At 42.5% G+C, this 24,669-nt stretch overlaps 2 protein-coding genes across 3 annotated transcripts in view; one reads left to right on the forward strand and one right to left on the reverse strand.

Moving 5' to 3' along the window:
- Positions 1-9,627, forward strand: part of LOC113580383 (eukaryotic translation initiation factor 4 gamma 1) — a 33,110-nt gene extending 23,483 nt beyond the window's left edge. For both annotated transcript variants that reach the window (XM_035533928.1, XM_035533929.1), the window contains 17 exons: positions 11-391; positions 739-885; positions 1,104-1,340; positions 2,040-2,144; positions 3,114-3,398; positions 3,698-3,809; positions 4,008-4,107; positions 4,398-4,627; positions 5,608-5,729; positions 6,130-6,302; positions 6,572-6,697; positions 7,148-7,229; positions 7,342-7,440; positions 7,554-7,694; positions 7,960-8,041; positions 8,445-8,585; positions 8,804-9,627. In XM_035533928.1, the coding sequence (XP_035389821.1) occupies positions 11-391; positions 739-885; positions 1,104-1,340; positions 2,040-2,144; positions 3,114-3,398; positions 3,698-3,809; positions 4,008-4,107; positions 4,398-4,627; positions 5,608-5,729; positions 6,130-6,302; positions 6,572-6,697; positions 7,148-7,229; positions 7,342-7,440; positions 7,554-7,694; positions 7,960-8,041; positions 8,445-8,585; positions 8,804-8,985 (2,745 nt within the window). In that variant the 3' untranslated portion in view covers positions 8,986-9,627. The remainder of the gene's footprint in view (positions 1-10; positions 392-738; positions 886-1,103; positions 1,341-2,039; positions 2,145-3,113; positions 3,399-3,697; positions 3,810-4,007; positions 4,108-4,397; positions 4,628-5,607; positions 5,730-6,129; positions 6,303-6,571; positions 6,698-7,147; positions 7,230-7,341; positions 7,441-7,553; positions 7,695-7,959; positions 8,042-8,444; positions 8,586-8,803) is intronic.
- Positions 9,589-22,634, reverse strand: LOC113580381 (chloride channel protein 2-like). Its single transcript, XM_027014884.2, has 23 exons — positions 22,566-22,634; positions 21,459-21,570; positions 19,562-19,693; positions 19,153-19,281; positions 18,607-18,740; positions 18,376-18,453; positions 18,057-18,135; positions 17,432-17,557; positions 17,227-17,311; positions 16,791-16,892; positions 16,502-16,586; positions 16,107-16,262; positions 15,937-16,006; positions 15,727-15,837; positions 15,149-15,362; positions 14,749-14,882; positions 14,356-14,414; positions 13,595-13,619; positions 12,527-12,594; positions 12,345-12,383; positions 11,747-11,851; positions 11,476-11,562; positions 9,589-11,169 (listed from the first exon to the last, which is right to left on the reverse strand). The coding sequence occupies exons 1-23, from the start codon at positions 22,614-22,616 to the stop codon at positions 10,990-10,992; spliced, it is 2,361 nt and encodes a 786-aa protein (XP_026870685.1). The 5' UTR covers positions 22,617-22,634; the 3' UTR covers positions 9,589-10,989.
- Between the last annotated feature and the right edge of the window lie 2,035 nt (positions 22,635-24,669).

Consider the following 24,669-nt stretch of genomic DNA (forward strand, 5'->3'; position numbering starts at 1 on the left):
CTCCCTCTAGCCGGCAGGTATGGGTGGGCCAAGGCGCTCTGGCCAGGGTCCCCGCAAGGAACCTCGTAAGATCATTGCCAGCGTGTCCTTGAGTGATGACGTGCAGCTGAATCGTGCCGAGAAGGCGTGGCGTCCATCAGGTAAGCGGGGCTCCCGCTCTGACGAGGATGACCCCGAGGGGCTGAAGACCCAGGAGCTCCTGCGCAGGGTGCGCAGTGTCCTCAACAAGCTCACGCCGCAGATGTTCCAGCCGCTCATGAAGCAGGTGACTGAGCTGACCATCGACACGGAAGAGCGGCTGAAAGGAGTGATCGACCTCATCTTCGAGAAGGCCATCTCCGAGCCCAACTTCTCCGTTGCCTATGCCAACATGTGCCGTTGCCTAATGGCGGTGAGTGGCGAAGACAGTTGGTTCATACGTGTGTGTGTGTGTGTGTGTGTGTGTGTGTGTGTGTGTGTGTGTGTGTGTGTTGGGGGAGGGGGCTACACGTGTGGATACGTGAGGGTCTGTGTGGGGTGGTGGGAGTGTATGGAGTAGGTGTGTTGAGGTCAGTTGTGGATGTGTGTGAGTACTGTGGAGTGAGTGTGGGTGGATGTGTGTCTTGAATAATTGTGTAAAAGGAGCTGAATCCTGCCTATAAGTCTGCTCTCAATGTAGGTGGGCATTTGTGATTCTCTCTCTCTCTCTCTCTCTCTCTCTCTCTCTCTCTCTCTCTCTCTCTCTCTCTCTCTGCGTAGCTGAAAGTGCGTACCTGTGATAAACCAGGAGGGACAGTGAATTTCAGGAAGTTGCTGTTGAATCGGTGTCAGAAGGAATTTGAAAAGGACAAGGATGATGATGAGACTTTTGAGAAGAAGCAAAGAGAGCTGGATGCTTCCACTGTCGTACGACTGCCAACACACCTTACACACACTCCATAATGTCTTTAACCTCGTGTGTGTGTGTGTGTGTAGACTGCAAAATAGACCATCCTTATCCAGTCCTGAAATGTGCATTTAACATGGCACAGACATACCCCTCATCACTGTAATAGTCACTATAACTATAAGTCACTCCTCAGTGTCCATCCTCACTTCCTGTTTCCTGTCTCTGCCCCTTCAAGGAAGAGGAGAGGCAGAGGCTGAAAGAGGAGCTGGAGGAGGGCAAGGACAAGGCACGTCGCCGTTCCCTCGGCAACATTAAATTCATCGGCGAGCTGTTCAAGCTGAAGATGTTAACAGAGCCCATCATGCATGACTGCATCGTGAAGCTGCTGAAGAACCACGATGAGGAGAGCCTAGAGTGTCTGTGCCGCCTCCTCTCCACCATCGGCAAGGACCTGGACTTTGAGAAGGCCAAGGTAGCGCTCACAGCTGCTGAACAATACAGCTGCAAAAGTCACATTGTGTGGTCATATTTGGGGATTTTGACTTTTTATTTCCCCCTCATTTTGATATTAATCTACATAGTGATAATATGGTTACATTGTGGCAATTGTGATTATATGCTGTAATCATGTTGAATCCCAAAGTACAGTAAAGTACATTTCTCCAGAATTTTTCCTCTTTTCACATAAAATGTGTGCCATTGTATTCAACTCTACTTAAGTAACAAAGCAGGTTTTCTAGTTTGACAGCTTTCAAGTTTTGCTCCAACTTGACCATGCCCAGACCATTCTGAGCTTGACAACTTCACTATGCCCAGACTATTCTGCGCTAGGACTGATTTTATCATGGTTTTTGTTTTTGGTTTGGTTTTGTTTAATGCTATAGTATTGATTAATATTGTAGGATCATTTTTAAGGTGTGGTCTATGGAACTTAAAAAACAAACAAAAAAACAGATTGGTGAACTTTTTTATAGCATGGTTAAAGATTGCCCGACATTACTTTCTTTGACTAAAATAATTGTTTGCGAACTAGGCCGACCACCTGAGTGGTGGTGGTGGTGGTGTTGTTGTTTGTTTGTTTGTTTGTTTGTTTGTTTTTGTCAGAGGATTGTCAGAATGAATGGCTAATCCCCCATCCAAAATCTCCCCCCTTCTGTCCATCTCTCTCCAGCCACGAATGGATCAGTATTTTAACCAGATGGAGAAGATAATTAAGGAGAGAAAGACTTCGTCCAGAATCCGTTTCATGCTGCAGGATGTCCTCGACCTGCGACGGGTAATTAGCATGACCGTATATCCTTAAGGAAATGTTCTGACAAAGTTCAGACACCGTTGACAGAATGAGAAGGAATGTCTGTGACCTGCATGCTCTGCGTCAGAGTGCTGTGGCCAAATGTGCACGTTGAGCGAGGGTGTGCGGAGAGCCTTGTAGACTCCCCTGCACCCCTGGCCCAGGTGGGGTTAGCAGATGCCAACAGCAGCTCAGCTCTTTAATGCAAGGTGGCTCCTAAAGTGGAGTTGTGCTGAGCCGTTGGCTGATACAGATGTTCCGTTGGCTTTGGAAGCGTACCACGTGTCTGTGCTTTCTTCTTCCCTTCACTGGCTGTTTGTAGATTAAAACATTCTGCTCTCCTGATGAGTTCTGATGACAGCATGCCTAGCCACACATGCAAACAGAGCTTACTGGAAACACCAAACATCACATTTTTGTGAAATAATGTTGTAGTGTCTTATGCATGTGGGTGATGGTGGAGGAATAAGACTGGGTTAATGAGTTTTTGCAGTCCTAGTGTGTTTGCTTTATCATTGCCAAAGACCTTATCCTGTTTGGCTATTTCAGCTGTGTGTGAGTGAGTGTGCTTATGCTCGCCTCTCTCTCTCTCTCTCTCTCTGTGTGTGTGTGTGTGTGTGTGTGTGTGTGTGTGTGTGTGTGTGTGTGTGTGTGTGTGTGTGTGTTTACACCCCCCCCCCCTTTACTGGAACAAGCCAAAGTTTCATTTCTGTGGAAGTGAGAGAGAGCGTGTTTTACTGCCTTGTGTGTGCAGAACTGCAGATTGGTATTAGCTTTGAATACCTACATCTCCCTTTGTGTGCCTGAAATCGTTTTACCCCAGTTACTCCTTTAAGATTTGTTTTGTTTGTTTTTGGTTTTTTGGCACTCTCATCGTTCTTTGGTCATGATTGCTTATTATTTGTTCTGTCCCCCACTTCCACTTTATCCTGTTCCTTTGTCCCTTTCTTTCAGAATATCTGGGTTCCTAGACGTGGTGATCAGGGTCCTAAAACAATTGATCAGATCCATAAGGATGCTGAGATGGAAGAACACAGAGAGCATATTAAAGTCCAGCAGCAGCTCCTCTCTAAGAAGGAGACACGCGGAGGTGGAGGAGGTGTGGGTTTGGGGCCCCGCACCGGCCCCCACACACCGGGCTCCCGCAGCAACCAGGCCCCTGATGAGGGTTGGAACACAGTCCCCATTTCCACCAAGACTCGACCCATCGACACCACTCGCCTGAGCAAGATCACCAAGGTACGATCAGTAGTTTAATAGTCAGAACCTGCCTTAAATAGATCATTACGGTACAATTACTAGTAATAATCAGAACTCACCCCAAATAGCTCACCAAAAGTAATGTGTGATCCAAACTAAGGTATGATCAGTAGTCTAATAATCAGTACTGTCCAAGATAGCAAGATCAATTTTGCTGAGCAACCTTTTAAGAGGCTTAACTAGTATATTTATTCCATGTGTTCAAATGCGCGTGTATTCCAATATGAATCCACCAGTAAATCTCAGTGGAAAGATCATGATGGCTTTTTGTTTTATAGCCAGGAGCATTAGACTTCAGCAACCAGCTTCTTGCCCCAGGGGGTAAAGGAACATGGGGCAGCTGGGGTAAAGGAAGCAGTGGTGGTTCTGGAGCCAAGCCCACTGACACTGGTGAGCTGCATGTGTGTCTGTGACTATGTTCTCTTTCTGTTTGTGCAAATGGCTGATGCGGGAACAGTCGTCTTCTTCACCTGCCAGTATTTTCATACATTTCTTAAATGTATTTTAAGTTGCCTTTGTTTTCATTGTTGAAAGAGGAATTTAAATGTGTTTTTATGTATTTGTGTTTGCACGCACGCTCTTCTCAAGACTCTGGCCGCACGAGCACCTTGAATCGTTTCTCTGCCCTTCAGCAGCCATCATCGTCCTCATCCTCCAACGTAGATGCAGACAGGAGAGTTCCTCAACGGTCTGTACCTTTATTTTATCTTTTCCCTTTGGACATTAGATTGCCGTTCTATGTTCACTCCTGCACTTCCAGTTCTTTCTTTATTATTGTCTCAAGAGCAAGAGGGAGAAACTCACTCAGCTGTTGACGGTGGGGGGGGGGGTAACTCTGTCAACTTTTTAAAGACCTGTATGTTCAATCTCAAGTATTTTAATATATTCTCTCTCTCTCTCTCTCTCTCTCTCTCTCTCTCTCTCTCTCTCTCTCTCGCATTCACTTACTCTGACAAACACACACTCGCAAATGAACAGGAGCAGCTCTAGCCGAGAGCGTGGTTTTGAGCGTGCGGACCGCGGCGGCAGTGAGCGTTCGGATCGTCGCGACGAACGCGCAGCTGACCGCATTCGCGCCACCGTGGGTAAGCGAAGCTTCAGCCGTGAGGCAGAAGAAAGGGGCTCCGCCGAAACAGTGCGCCGTGTGGCTAGCATGACGGACGAGCGCGAGCGTCCCATCCGCGACCGAGCGCCCAGCAAGGAGAACGGTGAGGAGAATCGACAATCATCAACTCGCGCACACCAGTACTGCTTGTAATGAGCAGTAGCTTCCAAGCACCACTCCACGTCGAGCTCATGACACACGCTAACACGTCCACCCGTAGCTCTTGCGCATTTCGCACCACAGGTTACAAGTGAAATGCGTAACTTGCTGGGAGGTGTAAACAACATAAATATGAAGGTGCAGAGGGGACCGTCATCAGGGTTCAGCAATAACGTTCCCCACTGGCCCACTGAGGCCTACTTTTTACTCAATTATGAAGTGCCTTTTAAAAAATAAATAAATATTGGTTGTCCAAGTTCAAGCAAACAAAAGCCTACATACAGAGTATATTTCTGACATTTCATGGTCAGCCTGTGGAAATACAGGTTTTTTTTGTTTGTTTTTGTTTTTTTTCTCACCTCAAAGTTGACAAGCTGCCATTTTGTATGGACCAGGTGATGACATGAAACAAAGGCCAGCGATAGCATACAAGGACTTTTTAATAGTGTAGTTAGCTAGCTGGCTAATAATTGTTAAAATACTCAAGGTTACTAATGGACATGCATTTAGAACACTTGATGTTTAGCAGTGAATATTTAGTTAGATAAATTAATTACTCTAATGTCTAATATTAGCCAGCTTAATACAAAACCTCCAAACCTGTGTCCCATGGCTTGTTATAGGAAGAACCACCAGTTACTGAGCTTGCATTTATAATGTCAGATATGTTTAATCATACAAAAATGTTATCCGTATTGTCTACTTTCATAGCTATCTTAGCATGAGCTTGTTGTGGTTTTCAGTAACTCTCAACTTAGGTGGCACCAAGTTCAAAAATACAATTAACAAAATGGCTCCATAGTGAATAGAGAAGTGTGTGATAGCGTTTGGGTGTAGAAAGAGTTTTGATGTGTGTGTGTGTGTGTGTGTGTGTGTGTGTGTGTGTGTGTGTGTGTGTGTGTGTGTGTGTGTGTGTGTGTATAGTGAGGAGAGAGTCTGCCACCATGCCCCCACCAGCCCCATCAAAACCTGCTTTGACTGCAGAGGAGCTTGAGAAGAAATCCACTGCCATTATTGAGGAGTACCTTCACATTAATGACCTGAAGGTGTGCGCGCGCGCACACACACACACACACACAAACCTGACACTACAGTCCTCTTCATTTGTGCATGCATGTTTAAATCTTCATGTCTTTATATAATCTATCATATACATCATATGATGCATCTTTTATATTTATATAGTTCTTGCAGTCCATAGACATGTACAGTAAACATCCATAAGAAAGGAGCTGCATCTTCCTCACTTAGTTACTCCTTCAGTAGTGCCTCCAAATTTTGCTATGGTAGCTGTGCCTTTCAGGTAAAAGTCAACTTCAGTTGTGAAGAAAAATGAGCGTGACATGACACATTATTTTTCTAGTCGTACACTCAGATCCACTATCGATTTAACAGTCTGACTGAGATTGAGACATTGCATGTGCGCTGCGTCTTCCTGTCCTGCAGGAGGCACTGCAGTGTGTGAGCGAGCTGAACTGTGCCACCCTGTTGAGCGTACTGGTGCGCACGGGCATCGAGTCCACGCTGGAGCGCAGCAGCATCGCCAGGCAGCACATGGGCCTACTCCTAAGGCAGCTGGTTAAAGTGGGGACGCTGTCCACACCGCAGTTCTACAAAGGGTACGGCTGCCTGCTTCCACAGACGCAGCAAAGATTCTCATGCTCTCTTATGGGTTTCACTGTCTTAAGGATTTTAGGTGTAGTTTTACACGATTGTCTAAAATCAGTGTGATGTAAGTGAATTTTAAAGTCCAAATACACAAATTTCTGACAATGTTTGAAACCCAGCAAGGATCATTAGTTCTTAACGTTGGTTTGTGGCCCTCCTTTCTCCTTTGATCGTGTCTGTGTGTCTCCCTGCGCATATGTGTGTGCATGCCTGTGTGTAGGTTGTTGGAGGTTCTGGAGGTGGCTGAGGACATGGCCATTGATATTCCTCACATCTGGGTGTACCTGGCCGAGCTCATCACACCCATGCTGCATGAGGGGGGGATTCCCATGGGACCACTCTTTAGGTGAGCCTCACACACACCCACTACTGCTACGGCCAGGAATGACCCTTACCTTATTCAATTATCTTGGCACAAGTGAAACAGTATTTTGACTTTTGAAGAAAACAAATACAAGGTTACATATAAAGCTTAGTTGCCATAAAAAAAAACAAAAAAACATTTGAGTTGTGCAGTGTCTGTAATACATTCTGTGTAATGCTTTATGCTAAGCTTTTATAGTGGTTCTACTTAAAGAAAAAACATCACACTTATTTAGCACTATTGAAATCTAATGTTTAAGCATATCAATTGTTATGGATGTCCAGTTTGTTTTTAACAACTGTGTGTAAAACACTGCATAACTCTTTTCTTTTTAAATAACTTCAAATAATTCAGTTATAATTTATAATTCAATAAGTACTTCTTTGTATTAAGAGTTTTGCAACAACCCCAAATTTGACCTGTTACCTACAGGGAAATGTCTAAGCCGCTAGTACCAATCAGTAAAGCTGGAGATCTTCTGGCACACATCCTCAACCTGCTCTCCCAAGAAATGGTATGCCTGCATGTGTCTGTCTCACATTCGTGATCGTCAGAACAGTTGCATTTGTTTGCATGGTGTGTGTGCGTGAGCGGGAACACTGTTAAATCTGATTGACCCCCCCCAGAGCCATAAGAAGGTGGGAGTCATGTGGAGGGAGGCCGGTCTAAGCTGGAAGGACTTCCTAGCAGAGGATGAAGACCTCAATAAGTTTGTGACTGAAAAGGTTTGATCAGTAATTACTCATGAATCAGTCACTCTAATTTACCTGAAACTGCATGGACAACTAGCACTTGTTCCTTGAAATGTTGGTGATCGTGTGTGTGTGTGTGTGTGTAGGAAGTGGAGTATACTCTGGGTGAGGAGTGTGTGAAGACCAGTAGCAGTAGGAAAGCTGTCAGCCCAAATGAGCTTTCCAAACAGCTTGATCAACTGCTGGAAGACAAAGCAGACAACGAGCGTGTATCTGACTGGGTGGAGGTAGTGCAGTGTGTCTGTGCATATGTCTGCATGCCTCTCTCTATGTGGCTAAGGGACACATTAAGCCCAGTCCCCTTCAGAATGACCTCAATACTGCTTGTCAATTGAAATTGGAAGTCCAGAAAATTAGCCTTGATTGTTTCATGCTACTAGTGACAGTGGAACACACAGAGCCATTTGTTTAGTATCATTCACAGACTAGGTACATTCATTTCTGTAGCATTGATGAGCTTATGTTAACCTTTGACCTTTGTACCTTTGACAGGCGAACCTGGACGAATACCAAGCAGCATCCGACACCTTCGTAAGAGCACTGATGACCTCCATCTGCCAGGCAGCCATCATCTGTGAGTTGCTTTTGACTTTAAACCTGTGAAACAGACTATGGACTGCAGAATGCATAAATGATCAGTTAATTGTGTATGATGGAAGACTCCTGTGTTCATCCATGGGTCCTGTCTTCATAGTACCTGCATGCTTCCGTACCATACACCACTAACATTTCCAAACTCAAGACACGGTCTCCAGAAATGTCCTTATGCCTGCAATTAAGACTTTACGTGTGTGTGTGTGTGTGTGTGTGTGTGTGTGTGTGTGTGTGTGTGTGTGTGTGTGTGTGTGTGTGTGTGTGTGTGTGTGTGTGTGTGTGTGTGTAAAAGAAAAAGGGAGAGAGAGTGTGGGTGTCGGTGACTGCATGCCTGTGTGTGGGAGTGTCGAAAATATTTAACGTGTGTGTGTGTACACATGCAGGTGAGAATCCATATAAAGTAGATTCTAAAGAGATTTCCCAGAGGGCCAAGCTGCTGCAGCGCTATATTAAGGACGAACACAAGGAGCTCCAGGCTCTTTATGCCCTTCAGAGCCTAATGGTACAAATGGAGCAGCCACCCAGTAAGTGTGTGCCTGTTTTTGTGTATAGACCTGTGAAGGGTTGTTTGTATGTCTTACTTTATTGTTTCAATGAGTAATTAATTGCTAAATTAAAGTAATTAAAAGTTATTTTTTCATTGTAAAGCATTCTTGGTTTTGTGAAAGATATAAATTGAAATGTATTACTGCTCATCACATCTTGTCTCACTCTACCTGTGTCTCACTCTCTCTCTATGCAGATTTATTGCGGATGTTTTTTGATGTGCTCTATGATGAGGATGTGATTAAGGAAGAGGGATTCTATAAGTGGGAGTCCAGCAAAGACCCAGCCGAACAACAGGGCAAGGGTGTCGCGCTCAAGTCTGTCACTGCCTTCTTCACCTGGCTACGGGAAGCCGAGGATGAATCGGACAACAGCTAGATTTCTGGCAGTGCTCAGAAAGCATTTCTGAGTAGGAAAGTGAATCATCCTAAGAGGAATAAAGTATTTGAAAAGAGGATGTTAAAGAGCGATTCTGCTTTGAATTGCAATATCAGCCGTCTTTTTTGTTTGTTTGGGGTTTTTTTTTGGTTGTTTTATGCTACAGAATGTTGTTTGAACTGAAACAATAATACAATTTCAAGAGAGAGGATAAGAAGCCTTATATGCTGCAGGAGGCCTTGTTCCGTTTAGCTGTTCTAATTTCTACATAAACTTCCTTCTTTTGCCATGGGGGACACCTTTGACATCTCCCTGACTTAACTCCACAAAGTCACTAAATGATGTCACAACAGCGGTAGAGGACTCTCTCTCCACCCTGATTATTGAAAGCTGCTCAGTTTGTTTTTAAATTATCCTCACGCATTGCATTGGACACTCATCATGGCCGAATGGGTGGTGTGTGGTACACAGAAACACTTGCACAGGGGAGAAGTAGCTGTTGTGGTTTCAGTTTCTTCTCTGCTTTTTCCCCCCGTGTTAAATGAAGTGTGGTGTGGAATGTTTTCTCTAAGCACCCCCCCCTCCTAAATTTTTTTTTTTTTCCCGTTTGACTACAGTAAAAAAAAAAAAAAAAAAAAAAAAGTGAAATGTTTGCATTCCGGAGCCACAGTTGGACAGACCGAAGGAGGGGTGAGTGAACTGCTTCCTGTTGGCTCCGCTTGGTGTTGCAGAAGAAAAGGGATGGTTGGGACATGACCTTTTGACTCTTGCTGCTGCTGAGGGGGCAGATTTACACTACTGCCACCGCAAACCTGTCTGGTTTTACCTTCCCCCACTTAAGGGGGGGTGGAAGACCTGACTGAATGAAGGATAGAGGAAAAAAGGGTTTACTCAACCCACCGTCTGTAGTACATTTTATACAGAGAAATCATTATTAAAACTTGAACATATTTAGAAAGATCAACTTAAAAAAAGACAAGTATTAAAATAAATTAAAGCCAAAAAAAGAATGAAGCAGTAGGAATCCTAAAGGCCTTTTCTGCTACCTGGAGTGGAAATGCATTTCAGGATAGTCTGTAAATAAAAGTTTTGTTTTTGTTTTATTTCTGTTTCAGTAATAAAAATGCTAACTTTTAATGTCATGTAATCCCCACCCCCTTTTTCTTTACGTGAGTTTTCTGTATTTATGTTCTATTGACTCTGTGATTTCGCTGTGAGGCTTTGGGATAATTATCCTTCTCAAGTTTACTGATTACAGCCTTTTGTAAATAGTTGTTCTTTTTTGCTTTACTTTATGAAATATTTAAGAGAAATTAATTCCTCTTTTCACATCTGAAACTGGAAAAGATAATAAAGGATGTTACAAAAAAAAAACCCAAAGCAACAATTCAGAATGTGTTGAGATTTGTAGGGTGAGGCAAACTTCCCCGCTTTCCATGTCTCTCTTGCTCTCTATCACATCAGTGTGATTATAGAATATCTCACACTGACGGTTCTATATTTATACTTGGAAAGAAGAAATGGTCCTAGGCAGCTGTTTAGTTTTGTTGTTTTTTTTTTTATTTGTTGTTTTTTTTTAAAAAAACTTTATTTTATTGATTTCAGCCTATTGATTTATTCAGATCCATTATATCTGCTAATGCAAACATAACATGAAAATCGGGGGCAAAACAAAACAAGCATTACTGGTAATTAAACATTTTTGATGTGAATACCAAATATTTTGGGACATTTTGGGTAAGTATACTTACTACACAGATGGTCCATGGGGAGGGTAAATGAACAGGGAAAGCCTTATAAACTGGATTTTGTTTAGTTACACATTATTTAATTGTGAAAATTACTGCAGTGTTTAAAAAAATGTAAAAAAAAAAACAAACCCCTCAGGGGCACCCCTTTCCCATCTATTTCCCCTTTCATCCTTTAAAACCCTGAACTCCCAGCATAATCTCTAGGGCAACACCACCACCAATACCCCCCAATCCGAAATCCTCCCCTTCTCCCTCACTTGTCAGGCTCTGGGGGGAGGCTTAGGCTGCTCTCACTCCCCAGCAGCCTTTCAAGCTCTGTGGCCTCTGCCGTTGCCGTGGCCCTGCTCGTGCTCCGGCTGTCTCGGAAGCTGGTCATGGGGGGGTGTGTTGTGGTCCCGTGCACCTTCACTGTTCTTTCTATGGCCTTGTACACCTACAACAACATGGCGGACCCTGTGAGGCCAGGCCTTGGTACGGTCCTATAACTGCTGAATTGGTTATGTGCAGCTGTTTAGTCCTGTTGAGCTAAAGGTTGTTGCTGGTATCAAAGTCTAGATCTTTATGCTTAAAACAAAAAGATAGTAATAATAAAATTCATATACCACTTGAGATTGATCTGCCTTCTGGAGAGAACGTTCACCTTGTGCAGGGATACGTTGTGTGCCTATAACGGCATTTCCCCTTTTAAATGTACTTTATTTCCTATACTAATGTTGACACGGAGCTTCTGAACCCTCACCTCTTGACGAGACACAACCCCTGTGAGTTTCCCAGTGTTGGTCACGTAGGCTTGTTCCAAACCCATCAGAGAGAAGATACTGATCACCTGAACAACAGAAGGAGAAGGAAAATGGAAGAAGTAAAAGAGACTGTTTTGTGTGCGTGTGTGTATACATACACAAGACATAAGCTGTATGACTGGATAAGAAAGTCTGCTTCATGAAATGGTCACATGGTATAAGTTGCAAAAAGGGATCCATTATTTTTATTACACCAATGTACACGCGCACCTTCTGAAGCGACGTGTATTCCACAAGCTGAATGGAGGCGGGGTCTATCTTGCAGTTGTTGAAGTTGACCTGCGCATCCATTTGTTGCTCCTCCAGTGCAACAGTCTGCCCATAGAGAGAGAGAGTGAAAGGAGGCATGTTCAGGACAACAAAACAGAAAAAGGTGTTGGTGTATGATGGCTCAATTGTTGGGTTTGTATTTTTGGGGTTTTGTTTTGTTTTTTTACCAGCATCTGAAATGTCTGCATCTGCAAAAATGAAAAAACAAAACTTCCCCCATGACCCATATCTTTTCGGGGCTGTCTGTCTATCTTAGGATTCTAAGCCCCTCCCTTAAACGAGTCTAACCAAAGATATGAAATGTTGAAATCAAACAAAGTATAATAGCATGAGTTCAGTTAGATAATTGGTCTTTACCTTGAATGTTTAGTTTAGTGAATCCAGCTCTCCAAGTAAAACTGTAGATTATGCTTTATGGTATAAATGATTGGTTTTCACCTCCTAACATACAAATTGTGTGCGAGATCATGTTTGTTTGCTCATTCAGTGCTTTGCCCCTGACAGATCAATCTGTGCATACAATGTGTTGTACTGTTACCGCTTTTGTAGTCAAGGTGTCTTTCTCATCGGCATCAACCTAGACAGAAAAAAAAAGAACAACCCTTACCCTGAAGTATAAAAGACCAAAAACAATGAAGGCTTAAGAGCAATGTTGTGACTGAATGCAGAAAATCTCAGTAGCACATTTATTTTTAAGTAATATCAGATGAGTGCTTTTACCTCTATTCCAACTGCTGAAGCATCACTGCTGGCCTGACTCTTTAGGGAAACATGTGAATCTTGAGAACCTAAGGCAGAAGGTTAGGGATAGTGGTTATGTGCCTCGCAAATGAGTTAGATTAGCTGCATGGCAGCCATTATCCAGTGCCTTCTTAGATGGAACCACAATCCAGTTAAGATAGGATTTCTCAACCCAATCCTTGGTACACAACAGACAGTCCAATTTCATTTATTTATTTATTTTCCTTTTTCTACCCCAACTCCCACCAAGAACCAAGCTGTTAAAAACACCAGCTTCATTCATGTGCTAGTAGCTGGGACAGAGCAAATATAGGGATTGTTTAGTGAGTTCCTGAGGACTGGTTTGGGAAACCCTGTGCTAGCAGACCTGAGTTCAGTGCTAACAGAGTTCCACTTTCCAAAGCAAACCCTAAGCACATGTGGAAAAGCCTAGGAAATATTCTCAAATCATTACCTTTTTCCACAGGATCCCATGCCTTTCTGCTCAGGATCTGCTGCCCTGCAATACAACTACAGTCTAAAACTCCTCACCCAGCTAGAGAAAGGGCTGCTGGAGCACTGGAGCAGACTGTTACTTAAGGAAGTGTAGGACAGCAGATCTCCAGGAATGGGATCTCAAACTCTGTGGACATCGTACAGGAGAAACCGTGGATAGAAAGGGCAGCTACAGGCCCCTTGGGAAGCACCAGGGGGATTGAGCAGTGATTGGAAAAGAGGCTTACCACCAGGAGGAACCAAGCACCAGCCACCTCTGCTTTACACCCATGTCCACTCTGCAGTGGAGACTGTGGATCTGTGATCTGCCATCTGTAGCCATCTGGAGATCCACTGGACAACCATGCTCAAGCTCGTGTAATGCTGAGCAATGTTGTCTTTTCACTTAGTCTGCCAAACGCAGTGTTCCTTAAGAAATAATATTTCACTCTGATGCAAAGTACACATGCCTTGCCTATACTGAATGTATAGATAGCTATCAAGGAAACTAATTTCCTTGTGTGCATGTGTGCGCACAGTTGTATGTGTTTGATGCTATCTCAATCTCTGTACCTCTTTTCTTTTTGTGTGTAGAGTCCTGCAACACACACACGCAAGCTGTTAGGATGTGTTAGCACTGAGCTAAAGGAGATTAGTATAGTGCACTAACAGCACTATTCTTGAGCTGCAGGGCTAAGGTTCTTCGTTTAAGGCATTCGAAAAAAGGTCATGAACATGCAATGCAGTTCATTTCTTGGCCTTATTTTTACTCTGACATCCTCCATGTGAACCTGATGCGTATGGAACAGGTGACCCCTTCCGAAGTGTGAACAGGCAGCGAGTGCAGCATTTTCCATGGCCAAACTTTTACCACTGCTACCTCATCTTTTATCATTGTAAGGGAACAGAGCGTAGAAACAAAGTACATTAGATGTAATGCTGTTGAACTTTCACAAAGGACAAGTATTGCCCTGTATGGACAAGGGATAAAAATTCATAGTTATTTTCTATGACAGTGAAAAAGGTAAGTTGACATGAGAAGAAAGAAAAGTTAGGTACATATTATTTAGTAGTTTACCCAAAGCTATACTGTCAATGTTAGTAGATTGGTATTTTCTTTGCATTATAATAAAAATGTTAAATGATTAAAAATAAATGAGTTATTTAAAATGCTCTCTCCTAAGCACACTATTCTGCACATTGGTACAGGCACTTCATCCCCTTGTCTTAGACCTGACCTCTTGGTTGACATTTTGGCTCTCATCTTCATTGCTGTGTGTGCTTGTCTGCTGAGGTTGTTCGCACAATTGCTTCTTTTGGTGCGGGCAACTGACCTGGCACAGGAGCAACTCCAACTGGGCACGCTCAATGGAACCCACCAGCAACATCGACTCTGAGAAGGAGAAGAAAGAGATAGAGGCTAAACTAAGCAAACCACCAACAACCCTGCATCACTGCTTTTCAGTGCAAACCATGGCTTTGATGCTGGTTGGGGTGGTTGGGATGGAGGGGATTGTGGAACTGTAAGTGGGGGGAGGGACCTTTGGGCTGGAGTTGTGGCCAGGCTCAGTGTGCACGATAAGGGAGAGAAGGAGTACAGCGTGCAGGGAGGAGGCAGGATGCAACATTTCATCGCAGAAAAAAAGGGTTTAAACAGGGAGGAGAAGATGTTTCAGATGTAGTTTTTCTCTCCAGCATTCTTATATACAGGATTTGTGTGGGTGTACCTGCAGACTTCACCAGAGGGAATGTGTCAAGGTTGTCTGTGAGCAGGATGTTATGCAGGTCTCTGTAAGTGCAGTTTAGATTCAGGTGTTTCATATCAGTCGCCATGATGTCTTTCACCTGCAGATTTGTCGTCCTACAAAGCAACAACGGGGAGAGACGATGTCATTACATATATGGCACTTATGAAAACGTTCATGAAAATGTGTGTGAGGTGTGTGTTTTTGTCACATAAAATCTATCATGTCAAACCCGCACATGAATGCCCAGAATAAACTACCCTATGCCCACACACCCACATGACTTGCATATGAATTCATGAATGAACTAGCTGTAGGACCTAATATGTAACAGAGAGAGAGGAAACGGATGGTGAGAGTAACAATGGTGAGTGATGCTCACGGCGGGTGATCCCAGCTGAGATCGGGCAGGCATGGCAGTCTCTTGATTTGTATGAGTGATTCATACAGTGATGGCTGGAGACTTTGGGCCACTACATTGGCCACTATGACAGAGAAGATGGTGGGGAAAAGATAGCCAATCTGACCGGTCAGCTCAAACACAATCATCGCCGTGGAGATGGTGTGAGTGGCTGCTCCAGACATCGCTGCTGCACCTATATGTGCATGCGCACACACACACACCCCAAAGCACAACAGGCAGAAAGGAATCTGTCATTATGTGCTTCAACATGTTGGAATTGAAATTGAAATTAAACATATTTACCTCTATATAGGGTGAGGTTTTTTTTTTTAAATAAATGTTTTATTAGTTTTGTATTATATGATTTATAGTTTCAGCCCTTATATAACACTCTTGGCTCTAATATTAAGATTCTACTGAAAACCTTGATCGACTGAATCAGGTGTGTTAGTAGGGTTGGAAGTTGACTACAGAGAGTGGTAGATCTCCAGGATTGCAGACGGGCTTAGATGGTGATATGGTTTGCCTACCAAAAATGTGTTTGTGTTTTATATTACCTGCTACAGCATAGCTTCCTGGTACCACATGGAAGATGGTGTGGTTTGCGTGTATTGCTTCAGGTAATACAACAGCCGTTACCTCACCTACCAGCCGTCCAAGGCCTGCACCTGATTTACACAATGACACAAAGACATATTTAGGCTCTTCAGTTTTGTTAACTTATCTTTCACACTATGCACAAATACACATTTCATACACACACTTACCAATGACGAAAGCTGGCACAAAAGCACCACAAGGCACGGGCATAGAGATAGCTACGGCCGACATGAAGAACTGGTAGACATAAAGACATACAGCATTTATAGCACAGTGCGTGTATGTGTGTGTGTGTCCGGACATTAACATGTCTGACGACGATGATGATGAGGCTGACCTTCATGACAACAGAGATGGTGAGGGTGACGAAGACACTGACGTAAGGGTGTTTCCAAGCAACTGAGTGGTCTTCGTGCTCAAAATGATCCCCTGTGAGGTGCGTTGACCATGTATAGTTGTCAAAGAATGCGAGCAAGGTCTCCCTCTGTGTCAGCTACGCACAGAAAGTTAGTATGAGCAGGCAGGAAGTGATGTGAGATGGAGCCAAATATATGGGGTGTTTTTATACTCTCTTCTCTTTTAAAGATAGCAGACCTCAAAACCTCAAAATGACCTCGAAACCTCAAAATGACCCCGAAAGCAATGTACATCACTAGCTAATGATCTTCAACCTTTAAAGTTGTGTGCCAATTTCTGTGCAGGTGTGTATGCGTGCGTGTGTGTGTGTTTTACCTGGCCTGCCATGAACTGTCCAAATCCAGGGGGAAAGGTCAATGAGGCAATCACAAGAGTGACCAGAGCAGGATACAACAAACGCCTGCACACACCCACAAACACATCCAAGAACAGATGATATGCATGTAAGGAAGAGAATAGATCACCTATCTCTCTATATCCCTCCTTTCTGTCTGTCATACTCGTTCTCACCGTTTCTCTCTCACATTCTCATTCAGTCACTCTAACATATACATACACATGCACAAACTACACAAGCTGCTCCATGACTTTTTTAGACACTCACGTCTTGGCGAGGAACTGGCTCAACCGTGTTGGGCTTCTAATGAAGCGCACCATGACACTGTTCATGAAGACGAAGAAAGCGCCAGCAAGACCACTCAGTGCCCTAAAGAGAGAGGGAAGAGAGGTGGAAGAGTGAGGGAAAGGAGACAGAACAGTGAGAAGGGAGAGCGAGGAGGGCAGGAAGAGGGAGCAACTCGTTGTTGTGCAAAAATACACACACAAATGCAACAGCTCAGGCCATTAAAGTTCAAAAGCATTCGGAAAAGCGATCTTATACTTGCAAATGATTTCACTTTACAGGAAATGGACTGACTAAATCTAACAAGATTCAAAAAGCAGTCTTCAGATCATCTCCACCACTGCACAGTGTACAAAGTGACATCTAAACATCTAAACTTTAAACTTTGACCTTTAACCTAGAGAATAGGCACACCTACCCAAGGATGCAAAAGGAAAGGATTTCAGAGAGTTCATAGGGGAATTCCAAGCGGTAATGCGTGTCAAACAGAGGCGTGATGGTTTCTGTAGAGAAGCATGAAGTAATTATTATTATTATTATTATACTATTATATACTTATTTAATCTCGCTTTCTCTCTCTGTCTCTCTCTCTCTCACACACACAGACACACACACAAACCCACCATAATGTCCACTCCATACTGGTAGTATTCTGAAGATGAAGGCACTGATGGAAGCAGCAAATAATCCTTTCCAGTAGTTTCTCACCATAAGGAAAGATGAAGCAACCTCTATACTGTAGAGCAAGCCTGAAACACATACACACACATAGTGTAATGAAGGCTAAGAGCAGCATCCTCATTCATTTCAAACACAGGTCTTGCAAGAATGCACGATTATGCTCCCAGTCTGCTGGTTTCCATCACATTACCTTCTTCTTCAGTGAGTGATGGCATCCATCAAACTGCCCTCTCCTTCGGGCAGCATAGTCCTGTATTTCACACCCTTTGTGTGTCCCCCTAGCATCTACCCATTGCACCCCCCTGCCTGCAGCTTTCATTCCCACACTGCCTAGGCTTCTCCCCACTTCTGACGCCATTCGTAGTGATATCCACATTTACATAAAAGTGTTACACCCGATTCCATTCAGATCAGCACAGGTTAGCATTTGTCTGTTCTAACCCCACCTTATTCACACTCCACATGGCTCCCTGAGAGGGCTAATTAGCACTGAGTCGGGTGTGTTAGAGCAGGATACATGCTACTCTGGAGCAGAGCAATGGGCCTCTAACACAAGTGTGTTCTCACCTCCAACAGGGGAGCCAAAGCAGGCGGCGATACCCACAGCACTGCCAATTACCAACAACTCCGCATTCAGAGACTCACGCTGGGACACAAATACATACAATCGAGCAGTTATCGTGAGATGTTAGACAATGCAGAGGATGAGAAGAGGCTCCAAGTCACTCTATATCTTAATCAGATTCCATGAGTCAGTAAACACATGTTACATTGTAACATATTTGTCATGCATTTAAAATTCTTTTTAAAGGATTTTTTGTTACTGTTGTTGTTTGCTTATATGTTGTTGTTTTTTTGTTTGTTTGTGGTAAAGATTTGAAGGTACCTCCTTCACACCGCCGATGTATGCAGCAAGTCTGTTCAGCTGGGTAGCACACACACCTCCAATGTGCACAAAGGGACTCTTGAAGAATAGAATCAAACAAACAAAACACATTCAAATTGAGAGAATAGGGGTTAATGGAAGAAAAAAGAGCTTCTTTATGAGCCTCTGAGTCAGTTTATGTGTGTGTGTGTGTGTGTGTGTGTGTGTGTGTGTGTGCGTGCGTGCGTGTACCTCCTTCCCTAGGGGCATGCCGCTGCCCAAGGCACAGGTGAGGCCCACTATTTTGGCCACTAGAGTGTTCAGACTGAGGTGATCTTTGACCATGCCTCCTTTTACAATTGTCTTTATCTCTGGGATTCCAGATCCTGTTGGGGTCACATCATAGTTCATTAGGATCTGATATACGCATTACAGGTACCACATGAGCTAAGTGAGAATGTAACTGTTTATACATGGATCATACTTAACAGCCGTTGTGCTTGTGTATGTGTTGTGTTGTGTTTGTCAGAGGGCTGGTGTTTGTGTATGTGTTGTGTCATATTTTAAAGAGGTGTTGATTGTATATTGCTTTTAAAAGGTTTAGGTGGTGGTACAGTGAGTTTTTTCAGAGATAGTTGTGTGTTTGACAGTTTTAAGTTTATAATTAAGAGCTTTTGATGGTGGTATTGAAGTCTATAGCCTTGCAGTTGCCAATGTGTTTAGCACATTGTTTGCATGTGTTCTCAACTTCCCATGTGTGTTTTTTTGTTTGTTTGTTTTTTGTGTGTGTGTGTATACCAGCAGCCTGTGGTCCTACGAGATAGGTGAATCCTGCTGCAAAGCAGATGAGCAGTATAGGGATGGACACCCAGATCAGATACTGCAGGAACAAATTATGGTGCGCTAACTCATACAGCCATAAGGTAGCTAGACAGAAGGAGAGAGATTCAAATCATCTTGGAGAAAGAAGACATAAAATTCAGACCACAAAAACTTACATGTGATAGGTGAGAGTGAGATAGAGAGAGAGAGAGAGAGAGAGAGAGAGAGAGAGAGAGAGAGAGAGAGAGAGAGAAAATTGAATAATAAAACATAAAGAATTTAATTATCGCACCCCCCAAAGGTATGCCTTTTTGATACCATAAATAGAGAAGATGCGAGACATTTGGCTTCACTCTACCCTACTAAATCCCTCACACAAACTCACTGTGCAGGAAAAACTCGATGGCAAATTCCATGGCCCAACTGGCGAAGGCTGTGAGGATGGCCAGCAGAGTGAGAATGATCCAATCCTCCCCAGCATGCAACATCATGAACTTTTCCCACCGTGGGCTGAGGACTGCAGATCCCACCGCAACAACCACAACACACATGCCGCCATCATACACACACAGCAATGACACACACACAACCAAAACACTAAATATGATTGATGTCACCCGCACTGGATGGACTGCAGAGAAGTCGCTACTCATCAGATATTACAAATCTGACATTGCATTGCAAGAGCTTTGTAGCAGGGACCATTTACCATAAAGAAGAGTCAGCATACAGAAATAATGAGGTATAATAGGAGTGACTATGCCAGAAGCCATGCAGAATCTCACACACACACACACACACACACACATACATACATACATACACATACACATACACATACATTATATATATATATATATATATATATATATATATATACACACACACACACACACACACACACACACACACACACACACACACAAGCAAAGAAACATACAGTGGAAAATATATTAAGGGCAGTTTCCTGCTGCTAATCTCTAATAATCCTGCCCTGAACCCAAAACAGCCAAGGGATCATAAGAAAGCTCAGAGTCGTACTGAATGTGAGACCAGCGAGATGCCCTAAACAGCTATCTGAGACCATGGAAATGTCACTATACAGAAATATAATACGAGAGGACATTACCATTCAGCAGTCACTTTGACTGTGGCTAAATTGTGTTTTCCGACTGCAGATTTTCTCAAATTGTCAAGATATAAGAAGACTACAATTGGTTAATTGTGATTGAAATAACACTAGGATTTGGGTAACTTTCCAGTTAGCTGTCAGAGAACCAGCACCAAGAGTATATACACCTGCAAAATTCTTATTTATGGAATTTGGCAGACACTTTTAACCAGAGTATCTTACATCAGCTGCCTAGGAATCAAACCCATGGTCTTGATATTACTAGCACCATGATCTACCTGCTCCAACAGGTGAGCTGCACTGTGCTATAAGCGTTGGGAAGAGCATCTACAAACCCAGAGGAACTGAAAACACATCTACTGCAGCACAGGTCTTAAGACTAATCCTACTCATGAATTAGGTAAATGATTTGTAGATCTGGTACAGTTTTCCATGGATGGCAGGGGTGTCAGTTGAGTGGTTGTGTGCATCAGGTATGAACTGGGAAGGCAGCAAAACTTGCTCATACTGTATCTGTGCAGTCAGTGGTTTCGATGAGAAAACAATGTGAGTGGCTTGTATATGACAGAGACTTGTATATGAAAAATTATCCCGTTCCCTCCAGACAGGATTCTTCATTCTATAGCATCCACAACCGACAACCCTGACCCCTGGTCAACTGAGGAAATCCAAGACCAAGAGGGCTAAGGACACATAGAAGGTAGGGAGGTACCACTCACCACCTACTTTTATAATATTATATATTGTTACTATATTAGAGTATTATATTATTTTATGAAGGTGTGTAGTCAAACATCATGGCCATGCACAACTTTCGTTGACTATCCTCCAGCCATTCATCATTGGTTTGTTTTTAGATTACTGGTCTTCTATTAGCTGGATGGGTTTGGGAGGCACACCACTTTCAGGTGGAACCAGTAAAGGGGTGCAAGGTTTTAAGCTTCCATGACATCTGTGGAAATAATTCCACCTCTCAGGATGTTTAAGATTTTAACAAATATTTGTGTTTGTGTTTTGCTCCTACTGCTTAGGAACAAGGACAGTGGCTTCGAAAAGCACATTTCCAAAACAGTCATTATCAGTTGCCTCTAGTCAAAGTCAGTACAACTAGTTCAGTGCTACATAGTCCCAAGCTTCTGTGATTACTCACATCTACACATGGTCTGGCGGAACTTGCTGGACGCCTGTGATTGTTTCTGTTCTGTAATGACCCGTTTGAGCTGGCCCTCATCTTCTGGGTCATCTGTCTTACAGCCAGACATCTGTTGAACAGCAAGAAGCTTAAAAGAAATGCAAACACACAAATGCACAAACACATACACAAATGTCTTGTATTTCTGTGTTTGTAGGATATTTCCATTGTGATACGATAGCTAATTAATACTATCCATACACCTACACAGTAACCAAAAGAAAGTGTTTTGGGTATTTTATGTTTTACAATAACATTATAATTCCTTTTGTTTTGTTTTTTTTGTTTTGTTTTTGTTGATGTTGGTTCATTCATTCATCTTCTTCTTTTGAAAAACATTTGTATGCTGTATGCTAGTCTAGCAGAATTCTAAGTAGCAAGTGAATATTAATTCAGCTGATCTTCCTTTCACTCCTGTTCCTTGAACTGTTGGTGGTGACAGCCAGTGAAGTGTCTTCTGATATTACATTGGTACAGCCACATAAAAGAAAATGAGTCTGGCCAAAACAACGCCTACTATAACGTTTTGTGATTATCTTTATTATGGGTTTTTATGGAAATGCCATCTTTTTTCTGTAGAGAAAGAGACTCACTATGGACGTTTCCATTTAAACCTCCATATCAATTCCACACACACAAACACACACACAGACGCACACGCACACACAATGTTTACAATCTAAACAGCGTTTGCTGTGTGATCGAATAGACGGAAGCAGGCTAAATGTTATTAGTTTGCAAACTGATAAAAATGATCTATTAAATGATTAAAAGCCAAAACAATATTTACATGGTAGTATGTAAACTGACACATCATATTACCACGTTGAACAAGTTAGACGAGAAATTATTTAACATTATTTAAACATACCATGAAGTTAGTATAACATCAATTAGAATAGCATTCTACAAAACAAGAAACTAATCTTACCCCCTTCCCATCATTGCACAATAACTACAACCTCTTTCTTGTTTGAGTAGAATGAAATGAGGGTTTCTTTGATTACAGAGAATGGAAGCAGCTGACTGGCGGTTGCTATTTGCGGCACTTGGTGCAAAACTCACCAGGGGTTGCTCACACTGCTGCACGCCTTTATCTCCCGCCTCTGCGGCCATGGCTGCGAAGCGTCTCAGTGGCGAAAAGAAATAACTTCCACGGTGACAGTGGTGTGCCACTATTGAGTAGTGTTGCTGCATTTTATACCCCTATTAAATTTTGTAAAGCTGGACTGAGGCGGGACAACAAACGTAGAGAAAGACTCGCCCATTTTCCACTACAACTAACTCTGACTTCTCCAAGAAACACAATGACTGTGTGATCTGAAGATTGTTAAGCCTCCGGCGCCTCTTCTGTGTCTGTACTGTATTTTCAAAGTAAACTATACTTTACTACTTTAGTGAACTACTGTACTTTGTACAGTTTGAAAAGAATGGAGATGCTAGTTTTCGATGATAGAAACAGTATTTTTGTTTTTTTCTGTCATATTTTCCCTTCAGTGATTAAATAAGAAACGGACTGCTTTCTTAATAGATTTTTTGAAATAAGAGTTACTATAGAAGTCGGTTTTATGCACCTGTATAGACGTAATATAAAATAAGTATTGCGGCGTGATTTAATTCCGACTGATTAAGTTTTTAATTTTGGGCTGAACCCAAATAAGCCAGGACAGCATATTCGAGAATGAGCAGAACCCCTCAATAAAACTGCGGACACTGAGCTTTTCCTATTGTCTATCATGCATATCATGGAAAAGTGAAAGATAAAATACCTAAAATACAATACAAAGTTTGTTACCACATTTAAGTAGAATGACTCAAAATGAACAATTTCAAATTTTTTTAGATTAGGAAATAGTAGGACAGGACAGCAAGACTTGGAGAAGGTCGTAGTAGCAGTATTATTGCCCTCTGTAGCCTTTAGTCTCTGTGGCAAACCCGTACATCTACCCATAGTCCTACATTAGGAAGGATAGGGTAGTTCCTCTTCCCCTCCTCTCCCAGTGTGCTGTATAACACAGTGGACAGCAGCTCATAAATATACACTGATTCATGTTACATCATTCAGAGAAACTAACATCATAGTCCACACATTCTTAGTTTGGCAACTGTTGTTTGCAAGTTAGCCTATTAGCTAGATTAACTAGGCTAAACCTCTCAAAACAACTATGCATAGTACATGCCTGATAGCTTGTAAATTGCAATCAAATCCAATCAAAACATAATCAAAATAAATCTCTGAGTCTGACTACTCGAAACATTATGTTGTAAAATGATGGTATTGACAACATAGCCAAGCCAATACAATTGCAAAATTCTATATAAAGTTCATCAAAGACTAACATTTACTTTACCTGACTAATGGTTTAAAACTCGTGTTTTCTGTAAGCCAATTCATGTGGGCTTTTCTGCTAGGATAAGGAGAAGTAAATAAATTGTTATCAAAATTTTGCATTAGTTAAGTGATGACACTGGACACAGTGGCCAAAATGATAACTTCCATTCAAAGTAGGACTTAATAGTAATGAGCCTAAAGATTGCTCTATCCAAACATTTACAAAGATATACCTATATACTTTTATATAAGGTATATAAATATATCTATATTTCTAGATCATTTCAATATGAGGGTTGCAATCATTTGAAACCACATTCATCACCCACTTTTTTAGAAATATTTTTACTCGAAACAATTTGAGTTTAATATTGTAAAAGTGGCACAAACTGGCATTCCTTAGCCCCTGTGTAATGGTCAGTTTCTGACCACTGCGCTGTTACTGGCTGGGTATTTTTAGATGACAAACCAATCTCAATGCAGCAGGTTTACGGAACCATGAAAAATGTCACATAAATACTTTTGTCACATAGACGTGATTCACCCGTACCAACACAACACCCATTACCATGCTACTACCATGTCTGTGTTATGGTGATTAGTCAGCCTACCACACAGAGCGCCTGTGTTCAGAGACTGGGATAGAGGGTGGCTTGCAAATTGAGTTTGGCAACAGATGAGCATCAGTCTGTAGAGGTACACCCATAAAATGCACATTACAGTAATGTAGGCCAGTGAGTGTTGGTGCAGGTCTAATGAATAATGGCCAGTGAGTGTATATTTAGGGAAGAGTCAGATGCCTATAGAAGACATTTCAGGCCCAACTGTGAGTACATA

Source organism: Electrophorus electricus, chromosome 15 (genome assembly GCF_013358815.1).
Source record: "Electrophorus electricus isolate fEleEle1 chromosome 15, fEleEle1.pri, whole genome shotgun sequence".
Lineage (NCBI taxonomy): Eukaryota > Metazoa > Chordata > Actinopteri > Gymnotiformes > Gymnotidae > Electrophorus > Electrophorus electricus.

What these genes read in the sequence shown, in the direction of transcription:
- LOC113580381 (XM_027014884.2), bottom strand. Translation starts at nt 22,616, where the DNA reads ATGGCCGCAGAGGCGGGAGATAAAGGCGTGCAGCAGTGTGAGCAACCC. An exon ending in ACATCGGCGGTGTGAAGGAG is followed by an intron (nt 18,136 to 18,375) that starts GTACCTTCAAAT and finishes TTTGTGTCCCAG; the next exon opens with CGTGAGTCTCTGAATGCGGA. An exon ending in TACACACAAAAAGAAAAGAG is followed by an intron (nt 12,595 to 13,594) that starts GTACAGAGATTG and finishes CTTCTGCCTTAG; the next exon opens with GTTCTCAAGATTCACATGTT.